The 13467-nt window shown below is 39.1% G+C and overlaps 1 protein-coding gene across 10 annotated transcripts in view; it reads left to right on the forward strand.

The window, feature by feature from the left end:
- The first annotated feature begins 7089 nt into the window (after positions 1-7089).
- PPP1R21 (protein phosphatase 1 regulatory subunit 21) overlaps positions 7090-13467 on the forward strand; it is a 34522-nt gene continuing 28144 nt past the window's right edge. For 7 of the 10 annotated variants that reach the window (XR_014026972.1, XR_014026973.1, XR_014026974.1 and 4 more), the window contains exons 1-6: positions 7301-7422; positions 8345-8413; positions 9485-9631; positions 9799-9900; positions 11415-11579; positions 11907-11965. Coding sequence is in view for 7 of the 10 variants with exons in the window: in XM_081331620.1 (XP_081187746.1) it covers positions 7345-7422; positions 8345-8413; positions 9485-9631; positions 9799-9900; positions 11415-11579; positions 11907-11965 (620 nt within the window). In the remaining 3 variants the exon portion in view is untranslated. Of the gene's footprint in view, positions 7198-7300; positions 7423-8344; positions 8414-9484; positions 9632-9798; positions 9901-11414; positions 11580-11906; positions 11966-13467 lie in introns of those variants that run through there. The other 3 variants (XM_081331621.1, XM_081331624.1, XM_081331626.1) reach the window with 2 other exon arrangements.

The raw sequence follows: 13467 nt of genomic DNA on the forward strand, positions 1-13467 counted from the left end.
CAATCCCGCCATCGCCGCTGCCATTGCCTGCATTGGTGCCACCGTTCCTGCCATTGCAGCCTCTGCCTTGCCTACATTGTCACTGCCATTCCTGCCATCGCTGCTGCCGCTCCACAAGGCTGGGCACCCAGTGAGTGAACGCTGCCTCGTTGGGGCCTGCTGAGGCCAGCAAGCAGCCAAGGCAGCTCCAGACACCTGGCTGCCCCTCTTCCTCCTCCTCTGCTGCATGGCTGGCTGGCCTGACAATGTGGGCACGCCCCCACAAATGGAAAGACAAGACTCTGGCACAGCTGGGTTTTAACAGTTACGGGACCAGGCACTCGGGTCAGCCCAGGACCCCTCTGCTCGGGAGGCCCTGCGGCCCAGCTTTGGCCGGGCAGTGTGCCGGCTGTTGGGTGGAGTCCATGAAAGGAGAGGACCCCAGAGCAGGGAAGCCGTCATTGCAGTACCAGAGGTCGCACGTCACTGCTGAGGATGAAGGAGGGCTGGCTGGGGACGGGCTGGCGGCGGGTGCAGCACTACCCATCAGGGGAATCTGACCAGCCCCAGTCTGGAGGGGGGGAGAGGCCGAGGGAGCCCGAAGGGAGGCAGGCATGGTGCTCAGGTGTAGCCACTCTTCCCCCCTCCCGTCACACTCCTACAGAAGGGCTGGCTGGCTTCGGCGTCACCTGGGCAGACCTGGCTGCACATCTGCCCAGTGGTGCTGGTGGGCCCTTCCTTCCTTCCTTCCTTCCTTCCTTCCCCCTCCCCTCCTTCCTTCCTCTCTCTTTTTCCAAAGTCCACTTACGTGTCCTCCTTCCCCCGCTAGGCTTCTGCAAAGCGTGCAGACGCCGCGTCCTACTTGTCTTCTCCAAACTCATGCCCACCATTGCTTCCAAAGGCCATCTGCTTGCTTACTCGCTCTCTCACTGCACTCATGCCAAAACCTGCTTTTTTACTAGTTCCCCTCTCACTGCCCAGCTCTCGCAGCTGTTCCCGTAAGAGTGCTGCTGAATTTGATTTTCCTGCCCTCTCCAGTTTCCACTAGTCAGGCGCACGTGGAAAGGGAGAGGGGAGTGTCCCTCTGGTGAGCATGCTGACAGAAAGGGCTCTGCGTGCCCAGTCTGGTACATGTGCCATAGGTTCGCCACCACGTCTATAGGGTTTATTGAGAATACCAGATACAATTAACCACTTGTTGGCTTTTATTTCTCTTCTATTGAACTATTTTAGTCAAACATATGACTATCAAGGAGGAAGAATGCATCTTTATGTGATTTAAAACTTACATTAATGATTTTGAGTCCTTTAGCACAAAATTCCTGTTTCCAGTTAACCAATAGAAAGCACCAAGGTACAAAATGGTGCATCTGATTATATGCATTTAATTAAAGTATTACAAAATCACAACACTGAAGGCAAAGGTTTCATGGATTGTAATGTAAAGAGGTGAAGGGTTTTTGTGAATACTATTTGAGAAGCTGTAACTGTTAAGCTTTTTACCTAACATCTGTTTGTAGAATAATTTCCTGTGATGGAATGTAGTACAGTCACAAGGGGGTCTTTTCTGATGAACGAAGAGGGAGCTCAGCATGGAATCTTTGGCATGTGGAAAGACTGACAGGGTGGACCTTCCCTAATCTTTCATAGGGCATGTCTAATAATTATGTAGATTTGTGCTTTCGTCTGGCAAGATTCCTGTCTATAGGCAAGCAACAATAAGCTGCTCTGGAGTAAATACTTGTGTCATTCTTGGTTCCTTGAATCTTTGTGCCTGTGTTGTCTGCATCCCAGCAAGTTGTTGGTTTTCTCTTACAGGAGGAGCTATTCCATCTTCAGACTTACTACTGGGTAGGCAGAATGCCAAATGGTTTCTAGACAAACAACACTTTCACCTTGCAGGTTTTAAACTTCAACTTGCTCCTTCATATCTAAACATCAGATCAAGACTTATCAACTTGCTCCTTCATATCTAAACATCAGATCAAGACTTATACTATATACCTAGCTTGTCCTAAAGTGTTAATATATAACATTGGGTCACCATTTAAGAGAATTTTTTAAATAAAATTAGTTATTAGGTTAAATTTGGTATATGACACCAGAGAAATTATCAAAAGTGTACAAAAGCATTTCAAACCAGAACTGAAAATGTGACAAGCATGAGGGGACATTTTTTTCAATAAAATGTTTTATTTTGTTCACAAATTTAAAATACAAATTCCAGAAAAGAGAGAGAGAAAATACGAGAACAAAGCAAAACTAAACAAGACATTAAAAAGTGCTTAAAACATGCATACACATAGATTACCACCTCTAGTGGAATACTGATAAATATATTTCAAGGTTAAAAGCTCCTCCCCCTTGCGAAACAGGCCCACAATTTATGAACTTTTATAGTTCTGTTTACCCAACCAATCAATCTACTATATATAAAAAATAGTTAACCGGTAAAATCAACAGCAAACTTCAAAGCCCTCTGTTAACAATCTATTATTGTAATTAACTCAAACAGATAATTAACTCAGAGATAATGATTGCAGTGGTTTATGGTAGATCAGAAGTCAATGGCTCTGATCTACCATAAACCAATGCAAACATTATCTCTGATCCAACCTGTATCAAATATCCTCGATTGATTCTTAATGATAAAACTTTTGCTTAAAATTTTTATTGGGATCTTTGCCAAAAATTGCATCTCATCTGCTAAACTCATAAATCTCTTGTAAATATCTCTCCAGCATTTGTTGTTCAAATAATTTTCCTACAAGTTGAAATGCAGCATCCCTTGACAATTGTTTTTTGATTGAATATGTCCATTATCCAATCTCCATCAATCTTCTAGTCCATCACCCATCAATTATCACCTCTAAACTTTTAGAAAAATAAAATCTCTAAGTCTTTTCCAATAAGCCTGCAATTCTCAAACCAAGCTCCTTCTCCTTCAAATCTGCCAGCCACAAATTGGATTCCAATCCATCCAATTGTAAGTCTGGTTTAGCTACTGTTACTTGTATCTGAGTGCCATCTTTGGGTTCATTTAAAACGATTTTTAATTTATCAACATTTTATCTAGATTTTCAATTTGAACTTGTAAGTTGAAAAACATTTTTTTCAAAGGCTTTCCAAGGGGCTTTAACAGTTGATCTGGCTCTTGCCTTTCTTTTATATCTCTTTTTATAAACATTGTAAGAAATATATAATGTATAATATTTAGAATCCTTTATTGTTGTTTCCATTTTTAATATTTAATATTTTTAATATAGTCGAAATCTCTCTTGTAGCTGAGCTTTCACAACAAAACATAAGCAGTTCCTCTCACGGGCAGGAGTAAATGTACTATAGCAGAACAATCACAGAAAAAAATTGAGATAATATTTCCCACAATAAAAAAATGAATAGTAAAAGGGAAAGTTCCCATCAGAGGTTAAAAGAAATAAGATCAAGAGCTTTTAAAAACTAACAGAATACAAAATCCTTGTAGCAAAAATCCAGTGCAAATGTAAATTAAATCAGGTCACTTTCACTATGCAGGGCAAAGTCCCCTCACTATCGTTTTCCATATGGCGAAAGTGAAAGTGATTTATAACTCCAAAATAGAGCAGTAAAAATATGCAAAAAATACACATTAAAATCCAGCAAGGTGCTAGAATAAATCTGCATTTAACTAGTTGATTAATAGATGAAAATGAAAGTCAAAGAAAAAAAAGTAAACTTCAAATTTCCCAGGGGAAGGGCGTTCTCTATGGGTGCGCCTGCCCTATGGAACCAACTACCGACGGAAATTAGGACTGCCCCCGACCTTCGCTCATTTCGCCGGGACCTGAAAACTTGGCTCTTTGATCTGTTTGGTCCAGACTGTGGGGTTGTTAATTTAACTGGGTTTTAGATTTACTCTTGGGGCTTGAATTTAATTTAATTGTTTTAATTGATTTTAATTTTTGTATTTCATGGTTTTAACTGCCCTGTAAACCGCCCTGAGTCCTACGGGAATAGGGCAGTATACAAATTCAATAAAATAAATAAATACGGTAAATAAATAAAATAAAATGTGCAGTTAAAATCAAGGCGCACTTAAAAATCCAAACAGTTGAAAGGAAAAGCGACCCAATCCTCTGGCCGCTCCCATAGAGAATTGGGTTGTTTTGGATCATTTCTAGTTGTACCCGTTCAAACCAGGGAAGCCCGCAAAAGACCAGTGTTGGTGGCAAAATCAGTTGTTTAACGGTAGGAGAAAAAAACTCATCCTGCTGCTCAGCACACCATTGTGTCCTTGCAAGAAAGCAAAGAAATGTTTGATACAAATTCATCCAATGACGCAAAGCATTTTAAAGATTAACATTATGAAGAAATCAGAATTCTTTTTGCTGGGGCTTATGGACAATGAATTAGAAAAAAAGTTGTGGTAGATTGATTTTGTATATGGTAACTGCAGCAAGACTATTATTACGGTATATACAACAATGGAAAAATACTGAAACTCCCAGTAATAGAATAGATTGTGAAAATGTCAGAATTTGCAGAAATGACAAAACTGAAATGTTTGGTTGGAGAAAAAAAATAACAATCACTTTTTAGAAACACTGAAAACCTTATATTAACTTTCTGCTGACAAGAATAAATAAATAAAATGATTATATTCTGAAAATTAAGGAAGACATGGATTAAATAATAGACTGAAGGAACTTATATAACATCTAATAGAAAGAAGGGATAATAAGATTGTAATTATCTGTTAAGGTCAGAGGTCATCCATTTATTCCTTGACTTTAGCTTTTTCTTTTTTTTTCTTTTTTTCTTTTCCTTCATTCCTTCCCTTCCTTCATTTCTCCCTCTGCTTATTTTCTTTCTTTCTGCCAAAAATTATTTATAAAATAATTAAATAGAATGGTAATATAAAGCAGGGTATTATCCACATACTAATAATACCTCTCCCTAAATTTCTCCTTATGGTTTCATACAAATACTAAAAGTCAAAAGGGAAAACAAACTCTGCAGTGCCACACAAGTGAATAGCTGTCTGGACAATCTCTTTTCCATCCCTAATAACTTGTGTTGTCCACTAATTGTAATTGAATATCACAATGAAGGTCATCAAAAGCAGGGGAACCAAGACAGTTCTGCTCATGCCTGGATTCCAACTGGGAAGAATCTATTTGCTTCAACTAATGTGCTCCCTATTTGTGGTTCTCTTTCAACAAACTTCCCTAAAAAAGGAAAACTTGGAAACTCTACATTGGCTACAATAGGGGATGTCCTCAGGAAGGGATGCACCTCTGGCTCCTTCAAGGGGGCACACATAATCACTTCCTGTTATTTATATTGTAACTCCATGCTTCTGAAGGGACCAGATAGGACAGGAATGTAATCCACATGACAGATCATCCTATCTATTCCTTGGATTCAACAAGCTGAAATGAACCCTGGTAACAACACAAGACCAATCGGTCTTCTGACCCCACCCACATGATGTCCAGCCAGAACAAATCTAAGTAATTTCAGCTGCAAAATCCCATCCCAAGATTTCACAGAGTCCTGCACAAAGATCCTTTTGCTTCTTGCCTCTCATGAAACTCTTAAAAACGCTGATGGGGCATTCTGCTGATGCAATAATTGTGATGGAGAAGATATAATTACATTATCACATAGCATATTATTATTTCTGATGGCAAACCTTTGTAATTATGATTGAAGATTTTGAGGAAACTATTGAACCATCTTTTTTATTTCTCTGCAGCTTTTGATATCACAATATTCTCTTGATTCCCATTTAATATCTACATCAGCCATTTGTGATCCACTGTTGTTTTTTTTAAAGGAAATCAATAAATTCCACTGCAGACACTGCCAAGTGTGTCTAACACTTCCAGGTCTCACCACGGTTGCCTGCTCCAGTGCTGCTGACTGTTGCTAAGGGCTAAATGGCTTTGGGTTTAACTGTACATGGGATAGCACTGCACTAGACAGTGTATAAATTTGGGGTCCTCTTAAACTTATGGCTCTTGCTGAAAGAGCAATTAACATCTGCAGCTAGGGAGTCTTTGCATAGATTCGTCTTGTGCATCAGTTGTGCCAACTCTTGGACCCACCCTTAGTCATTTTCCAGTTGGATTACTGCAACATGCTCTACATGTGGGCTGCCTTTGAAGATCATTCAAGAGATTTCAACTGGTGCAGAAAAGCAGTAATATCCCAATTTTGGGTGCTCCAAAGTTTGTCAGTACAACACAGTCACACAAATTGCACTGGCTTCCAGTATATTATTAGTTCAACCCAAAGTACTAGTTATTACTTTTACAGTCTTATATGGCATATGCCAATTTACTTGTGGGGTCCCAGATTTCACCAGATCCCTGGGGACAGGCACGCTCCAAAATCCCTCTATCAAATGCCATCTTGAAGAGAGAAGGATGCCTATCTTCTCTTTCAAAGCAACTTCCCTATGAAACAGCCTCTGCCCCCGAGATTCGGATGGTGCCAATCTTCTGGAAGGCTACTAAAACCCGGATTTTTTCCCCATGCATTAGAACTAAGATGTCAGGGGAACCCCAATATACATTGCTAAGCAACGCTTCGGTTTCTTTTCCCTGCATTGAATTATTGTAATTAGTTATATTCATCGTCCAGACTTATACGCTTAAAATGAGTGGGTTTTAACAATTTTAAAAATTTTCTAAGCAACGTTTATTAAGCTTTATTAATTAAAGCTCCTGTAGACACACAAGAACATAATCCGTTTTTTGTTGTTTGAAAAAAAACCCGGCGACTGCCACGAAAATGCTAAACTGAACAGCAGGGAACCGCCTTAAAACTGGTCCAAACAGAGAAACACCTCCCTCGACCGCCATTCTAACGAGCAACTAGCCCGCATTCGCGCATCTCACCCCTCCCCACCTTCCGTCCGTCGTCCCCGTTTTCTTTCCCGCAAAAACGGGGTGGGGCCATTTTCAGTTCCCGCCCCTTCGCGCTAAGTCAGATCAGCTCCTGAACTAAAAGCTGCTTAAGAAGATGGTGGACGGCCGAACTGTGCTAGGCGGGGTCGGGCTGGGTGATGCTTGACGTTCGCTCCGCCCACACCCGGAAGTACGTCTCCCACAATGGTTGGAGCAGACGAAGGGGCGCTTTCCGGGTAGCGGCTTCTCGTACACCGGGTCCGTCATGGCGGCAGCGACCGAGCTGCAAGGGAAGTACCAGAAACTAGCGCAGGAATATTCCAAGGTACTGGCACGTGCCAACCGAGACTCTTTGAGTACGAGACCTGAAAAATGCCGGCCCGCCGCCATTGGTTTCAGCCCCCATTGTGTCCCCTTTTATCGTTTCTAGGTATCAAGAAAGATTTGATGCCATTCTCTTCTGTTTGAAATTATGAGCTGGCATATCTTTGTCTCGTCTGCCTCTTGTTTAAGTGGAGGAAGGAAACGCAGTTCTTTACCGAATTCGTTTGTATGCATTCACTCCCTGATGTTTAAATCAATTGAGGTAGCAACTAGTATGAAAAATTCTAGCCTGAGGATTTCTTATCTGCTTCAGCTTTTCTGTCCTCAGCTCCAGCATCCCACCTTCATTCCTGTTTAGGGAAGGCTGGGATCATATATATATATAACCTGCTGCTCACATGAGCATGAGGGGAATTAGGAAAGAAAGATTTGAAGAGCATTAATACTGTATTGTAAGAAAGAGCCAGCAACTAACTTGTGTTAAAATTACAAATAAATGTAGCATTTTATTGAGGGTACAACATTAATGTAAATGTTAATATGTGATTTTTTTTAAATTAAATTTTTTAATCCAGTCTCTTATATTGTGAGCTTGCTTGGTGTAGTGATTAAGGATAAAAGTTGGTGAGACCATAAATTCTGGTCCTCTCTGGAAAGCTGGCTAGGAGACTCTGTGGCAGTCTCTCAGCCCAACCCAACTCACATGGTGGTTTTTTGGGGGGAAATTGAAGGTAAGAGCTTTATACTTTAACCTTTGTAAAAAACAAAGGTGGGCTATAAATATAATATTAAAAGAATGTACATGCTTATATTGATTAATCATTGCTCCTTGTGTTATATTTCAAGAACTCTGATTGGAATCCTTTTACGGTACTTCAACATTGCTTCTTTACTGAGACACTCTTTGGACCAATGTTACTCAATTCTTTGTAAAGATTATTCTCAGATATTTTGTAGCTATAGGTATACAGTAGCTATGAAACATTTATACTGATAATTAAAGTTTCCAAAGCTTAAATTTGTGTTGGAATATTTTTGCCTGTCTTGGGTATCTGTATTTTTCCAAAAGTGTTTAATATTTTCCTAAAGGATGTCAAAGACCATATTGCTTCATAGTTGAGTTAATCATTTCTCACTCTGTTTTGCAGCTTCGAGCTCAGAATCAAGTATTGAAAAAGGGTGTTATGGATGAACAAGCAAACTCAACAGCTCTAAAGGTATATAGCTTAAAAATACTGAAGTGAATAATAGCTTGATTAAAAAAAACATTTCTCAATAGGGCTGGCCACAGTCTATCATGATTCTGAATTAGCTGGTGTATAATGTGAGAAATATTCTTTCAGCTTAAAAATAAATTGTATCAGAGTTTTAGTTTAATCTTTATGAAATCTGTCACCATTTCTTTGTGTAAGACCTCTTGACTGCTTGTAGCAGAATAGGTTTATAGTGAAAGCTAATCCATGAGAGAGAATTGCTAACTCATTTACATTGGGAAGGGCAAAAATCACATTTCGATTTTTTGAAAGTCTGTCACAGAATTGACAGCAGTCAAAACAGTGCTCAAATCTTCTCTTAAATTTCGACATAGAAGCATCATTTTCATTTGTTGATCTTAAGTTTGTTTTCAGTTGATACATGAAACTTATTGAAAGTTTATTTTTTAAAACTCCCACCAAAGTATCAGTAGTAAGAGTGTCAGTGTAATGTAGTATTAGCCTTAAGCAAGAAATCCAAGATTCAAATCCATATTTGACGAAGAGTTTACAGACCAGTCATGCTCATTTATTTCAATCTGCCTCATAGAATTGTTGTTATGGGGACAACATTAGGCAGACATTCCCTTATAAGTCACATTGGTTTTTTAAAAAAGAAAGGCAGCCTATTTATGCAATGAATATATTTTATATCTATCAAATAAACATTATTTTGATACTTTAGTTCCACACAGTAATGATGAGTACATCACTTAATTCAAAGGTCCCCAACCTTTTGGGCACCAGGGACTGGTTCCGTGAAGAAAGGTTTTTCCACGAACCGGAGAATGCGTGGTTTTATGTGCTGCCTGCATCCCATGGATGGGGCTTTGTGCGGACCAATTGCTGGCATGCCGCGGCCTGGTACCAGTCCGCAGACTGGGAGTTGGGGACCCCGACTTAATTGGCTTTAGTAATCTTAGATAAAACACCATGATTTTCTATGGTGTTTTGAAGATATTGGATATGACAAGGAATTGTTAAAATCAATCCATGGTAGAACTCAGTGTGAGGAAACATTTGATCTTAATACAGGAACAAATGAAAATGAAAGACCAATCACTCAGGAAGCTGCAACAGGAAATGGATAGTTTGACTTTTCGAAATCAGCAGTTGGCCAAGAGGGTAGAGCTTCTTCAAGATGAACTTGCATTAAATGAATCTAAAGGCAAGAAGAATAAGGTAGGTAGCAAGCTGGTTTTCTAGAATATTCTATAAATGTCGTAATACAAATAGTTAAGAATTTCCCCACATTAAAATTCTTAAACTAATTATTTTATTCTAAAAATTCATGGAAATAATGATGTGAAAAGTGCCTTTAGCAAACAAGCATATTTTATTTTGATTAGAAAAGTGGTGACTCCGTATCTCAGTTGAGTCAAGAACAAAAAAATGTCTTTGGTGAAGATCTTCAAAAAAAGATAGAAGAAAATGAGCGGTTACATATTCAGGTATGTAGCTTTGTTTAATACAGACATGTCACGCTCGCGACTTCACGTGACGTCGTGCAACATATCGGGAGAGTTTTACCATTGCCAGCAATGGGGTGGGCGCGGCTTCTGGATGACGCATCTGGCCTATGGGCCGGCAGTTTGACACCCCTGGTTTAATACATCATCCAAACACTTATATTCTTGACACAAATTAATAAGGAAAATGGGGCATAATTGGGTGCAAAGGTTGTATCTCTCCCTAGTCATTCATACCTGGTCTGAGTAATATTATTGTAAGTGGGGCCAAGTTTATAAAGTTTATAACTAGTTTATCTTCTTGTTGATTTTAGCAAGGTACCAGAAATATGTTTTTCCAGGCCCAGGAAATATGTCTTCTAGGGCTATCTTTCTGAAATAAGTGGATTTGGGGAAAAAAAAAGAACCTCAATTGCGTTACATGACAGCAAGATGGGCTGCATATAAATTAAATAAAAACCTTAACCCACAGGCTGGACAAATAGTCTTGCAAGCCTGTTTAGACTTGTGGGTTAATGTTTCTCCATCCTTAAAGTAATTAGAACAAGAACTTGAATATAGTTGTTATGTCATAAGGAGAGCTTAGGCAAAGATAGCAATTTGATTTAATTCCATAACTATGTTATGAAATGAGTAGGCTTGAGTCAGTGCAGGTGGTCCTCACTTAAAAACCATTTGTTCAGTAACCTATTCTAGTTATGATGGCGCTGAATGAATGGTACTTATAACCAGTCCTTGATGTTTCAGTCGTCACAATGTCCCTGCAGTCATGAGATTGTGATTTGGATGCTTGGCAACTGACTTGCAGAATCCCTAAATTGTGATCATGTGACTCTGACCATCATAACTGGCTTGCAGTTATGATGGTCACAGGCACATGATCACAGTTTAGGGCTTCGGTAACTAGCTTACAATTCCGATATCATAGCATCTCATGGGCATGTGATCATTGTTAGCAACCTTCACTTTTGATTCTGACAAGCAAAATCAATGGGAATGCTGATCTGACATTGCACTTAATAATGTTGCAGGATTTATTTAACAACGTCAATCAGAAGTGCCAGAATTGCTGTTGCTAAGGAGCATGGTCACATGATGTTGCACTTTACAACCATGTCACTTAGCAATGGAAATTCTGGGCCCAGCTGTTGTTAACTGAGAACTACCTGTAGGAGTAACAGAGCATCTTGGAAACATATAACTTCTGAGAAATACTAAATAGGCAAATTACCATTTGTTTTAATATGTTTTGGAATTATGCCTAGTAAGCACAATTGTGGTTTCATTTCAGATTTGATTTCTAAAATTCTTTGAATATTTCTTTCCAATAATTTTAAAGTTTTTTTAAAAAAACCATATACCATATATACTAAACTATTCCTTCTGCTTCATGGCATTTCCAACATTTATTATTTATTATACAGTTTATCTATCTTGGCAGCTATTGATGGAGTTTTGTGTCATCTGTGATAACTTTTCTGCCCTTCTGATTTCAGTTCTTTGAGGCAGATGAGCAACATAAGCGCTTAGAAGGTGAGCTGAGAAGCAGACTTGAAGTTTTAGAGATGGAGACTGCACAGCATCAAGCTGTGGTAGATGGCCTTACTAGGAAGTACATGGATACAATAGAAAAGCTGCAAAATGATAAAGCCAAGTTAGACGTAAGTTTAAAGCTGTAAATGCCCTATTGTAGAACTCTGCTCTTTTGGGGCTTATTTGATTTAAGCAGTGGCAGTTTGAGAATTGTAAGTTTTAAATTTAAGATAGGACCAGAATGAATCTTGCACCCTTGCATGCAGCTATTTTGCTTCTTCATTTGTCTAGTTCTATAACATTTTTAGTTGTCTAGTTTCCTAAAAAAAAATTGTTGATAGTTTAGATTTTTTTAGTATACAGTGCTCTTTGATGATGATTTCTGATCTTGGAATAGAATTGATTGTGCAAATGCATTCTGTCAGTTCTGATCTTTCTTTTACCTTTTCTTTTAGATCAAATCTCAAAGCCTAGAGAAGGAAGCCAAGGACTGCAGAGTTCGAACAGAAGAGTGGTATGCTTTTGATATTGAAGATTAAATACTATTGATGTCTACCGAGAGAAAGTTATTTTTAATTAAATTACTGATTATTATCTCCTTGATCATCAAGCACCAGCATCAAACTTAAATGCATACCAAATTATATATTAATGTTAGTTTTAAAACTTTGTATATATACCTTTTACTGTTACTGCCTTTTAGTCCTGTAAGTTTTTTGCAGAGTTACTGCCTTTTAGTCCTTTGTAAGATGTCAGATTTTTGGGGTGGGTGAGTGTATGCATTGACCTCATGAATCACACCAAAAATCTACTGCTAAATCAGAGTATGTAAAAATAATATACACTTAAAATCCTGATTTTTGCATTCAGATGCTCAAGTTACTGTTGAATCTTTTTTTGTCATTGTAATTATGATTGGCATGTAATATTTTTACTTCTAAAAACAAAACAAACAGTTAAATTGGTGAAAAGTCACTTTGATTTAAGGGCTTAATCATTGGTTTTACAGTAATATAAACAAATGATTGAAAAGTACTGTTATAATGTTCTTGAATATTCTAATTGCTAGGGAGATGCAAATATTTGTAATTAATGCAGGAGTATTGTTGCACTGCTAATACAGGTAGTCCTCAACATATAACCAAAATTGAACCCAACATTTCTGTTGCTAAGCGAGACAGTTAAGTGAGTTTTGCCCCATTTTATGACCTTTCTTGCCACAGTTGTTAAGTGAATCATTGCAGTTGTTAACTTGGTAACACCGTTATTAAATGAATCTGGCTTCCCCATTGACTTTGCTTGTCAGATGGTCGCAAAAGGTGATCACATGACCACGGGACACTGCAACCATCATAACTATGAGACAGTTGCTACAATGGTCAAAAGTGTGAGAAATGATCATAAGTCACTTTTTCAGTGCTGTTGTAACTTTGAACAGTCACTAAATGAACTGTTGTAAGTCAAGGATAACATGTATTAATAATAAGGGACGCGGTGGCTCAGTGGGTTAGGATGCTGAGCTTGTCGATCAGATGGTCGGCAGTTTGGTGGGTCGAATCCTGAGTGCCGCGTAACAGAGTAAGTGCCTGTTACTCGTCCCAGCTTCTGCCAACCCAGCAGTTCGAAAGCAAGTAAAAATGCAAGTAGAAAAATAGGGACCACTACGGTGGGAAGGTAACAGCGTTCCGTGCTCCTTTGGCGTCTAGTCAAGCCGGCCACATGACCACGGAGACGTCCTCGGACAAGCGCTGGCTCTTCGGCTTTGAAACGGAGATGAGCACCGGCCCCTAGAGTTGGAAACAACTAGCACGCATGTGTGGGGGAACCTTTACCTTTACTATGTTATGACCCAGGTGGTCAAAGCAAGGCAGTCCTCTAGAAAGTCCTTTATTGCTCTCAGTAAATGTTCCAACAGACGGCCCTCCAATGACCAGCAAGGTTCCATCCCATGCTACCCTGAAGGCAGCCTGTATATTACAAAGAAAGACCACAGAGTAGGAGCATGATTACAGGGCA

The sequence above is a fragment of the Vipera berus genome (genome assembly GCF_964194415.1).
Source record: "Vipera berus genome assembly, chromosome: 1".
Classification (NCBI taxonomy): Eukaryota; Metazoa; Chordata; class Lepidosauria; order Squamata; family Viperidae; genus Vipera; species Vipera berus.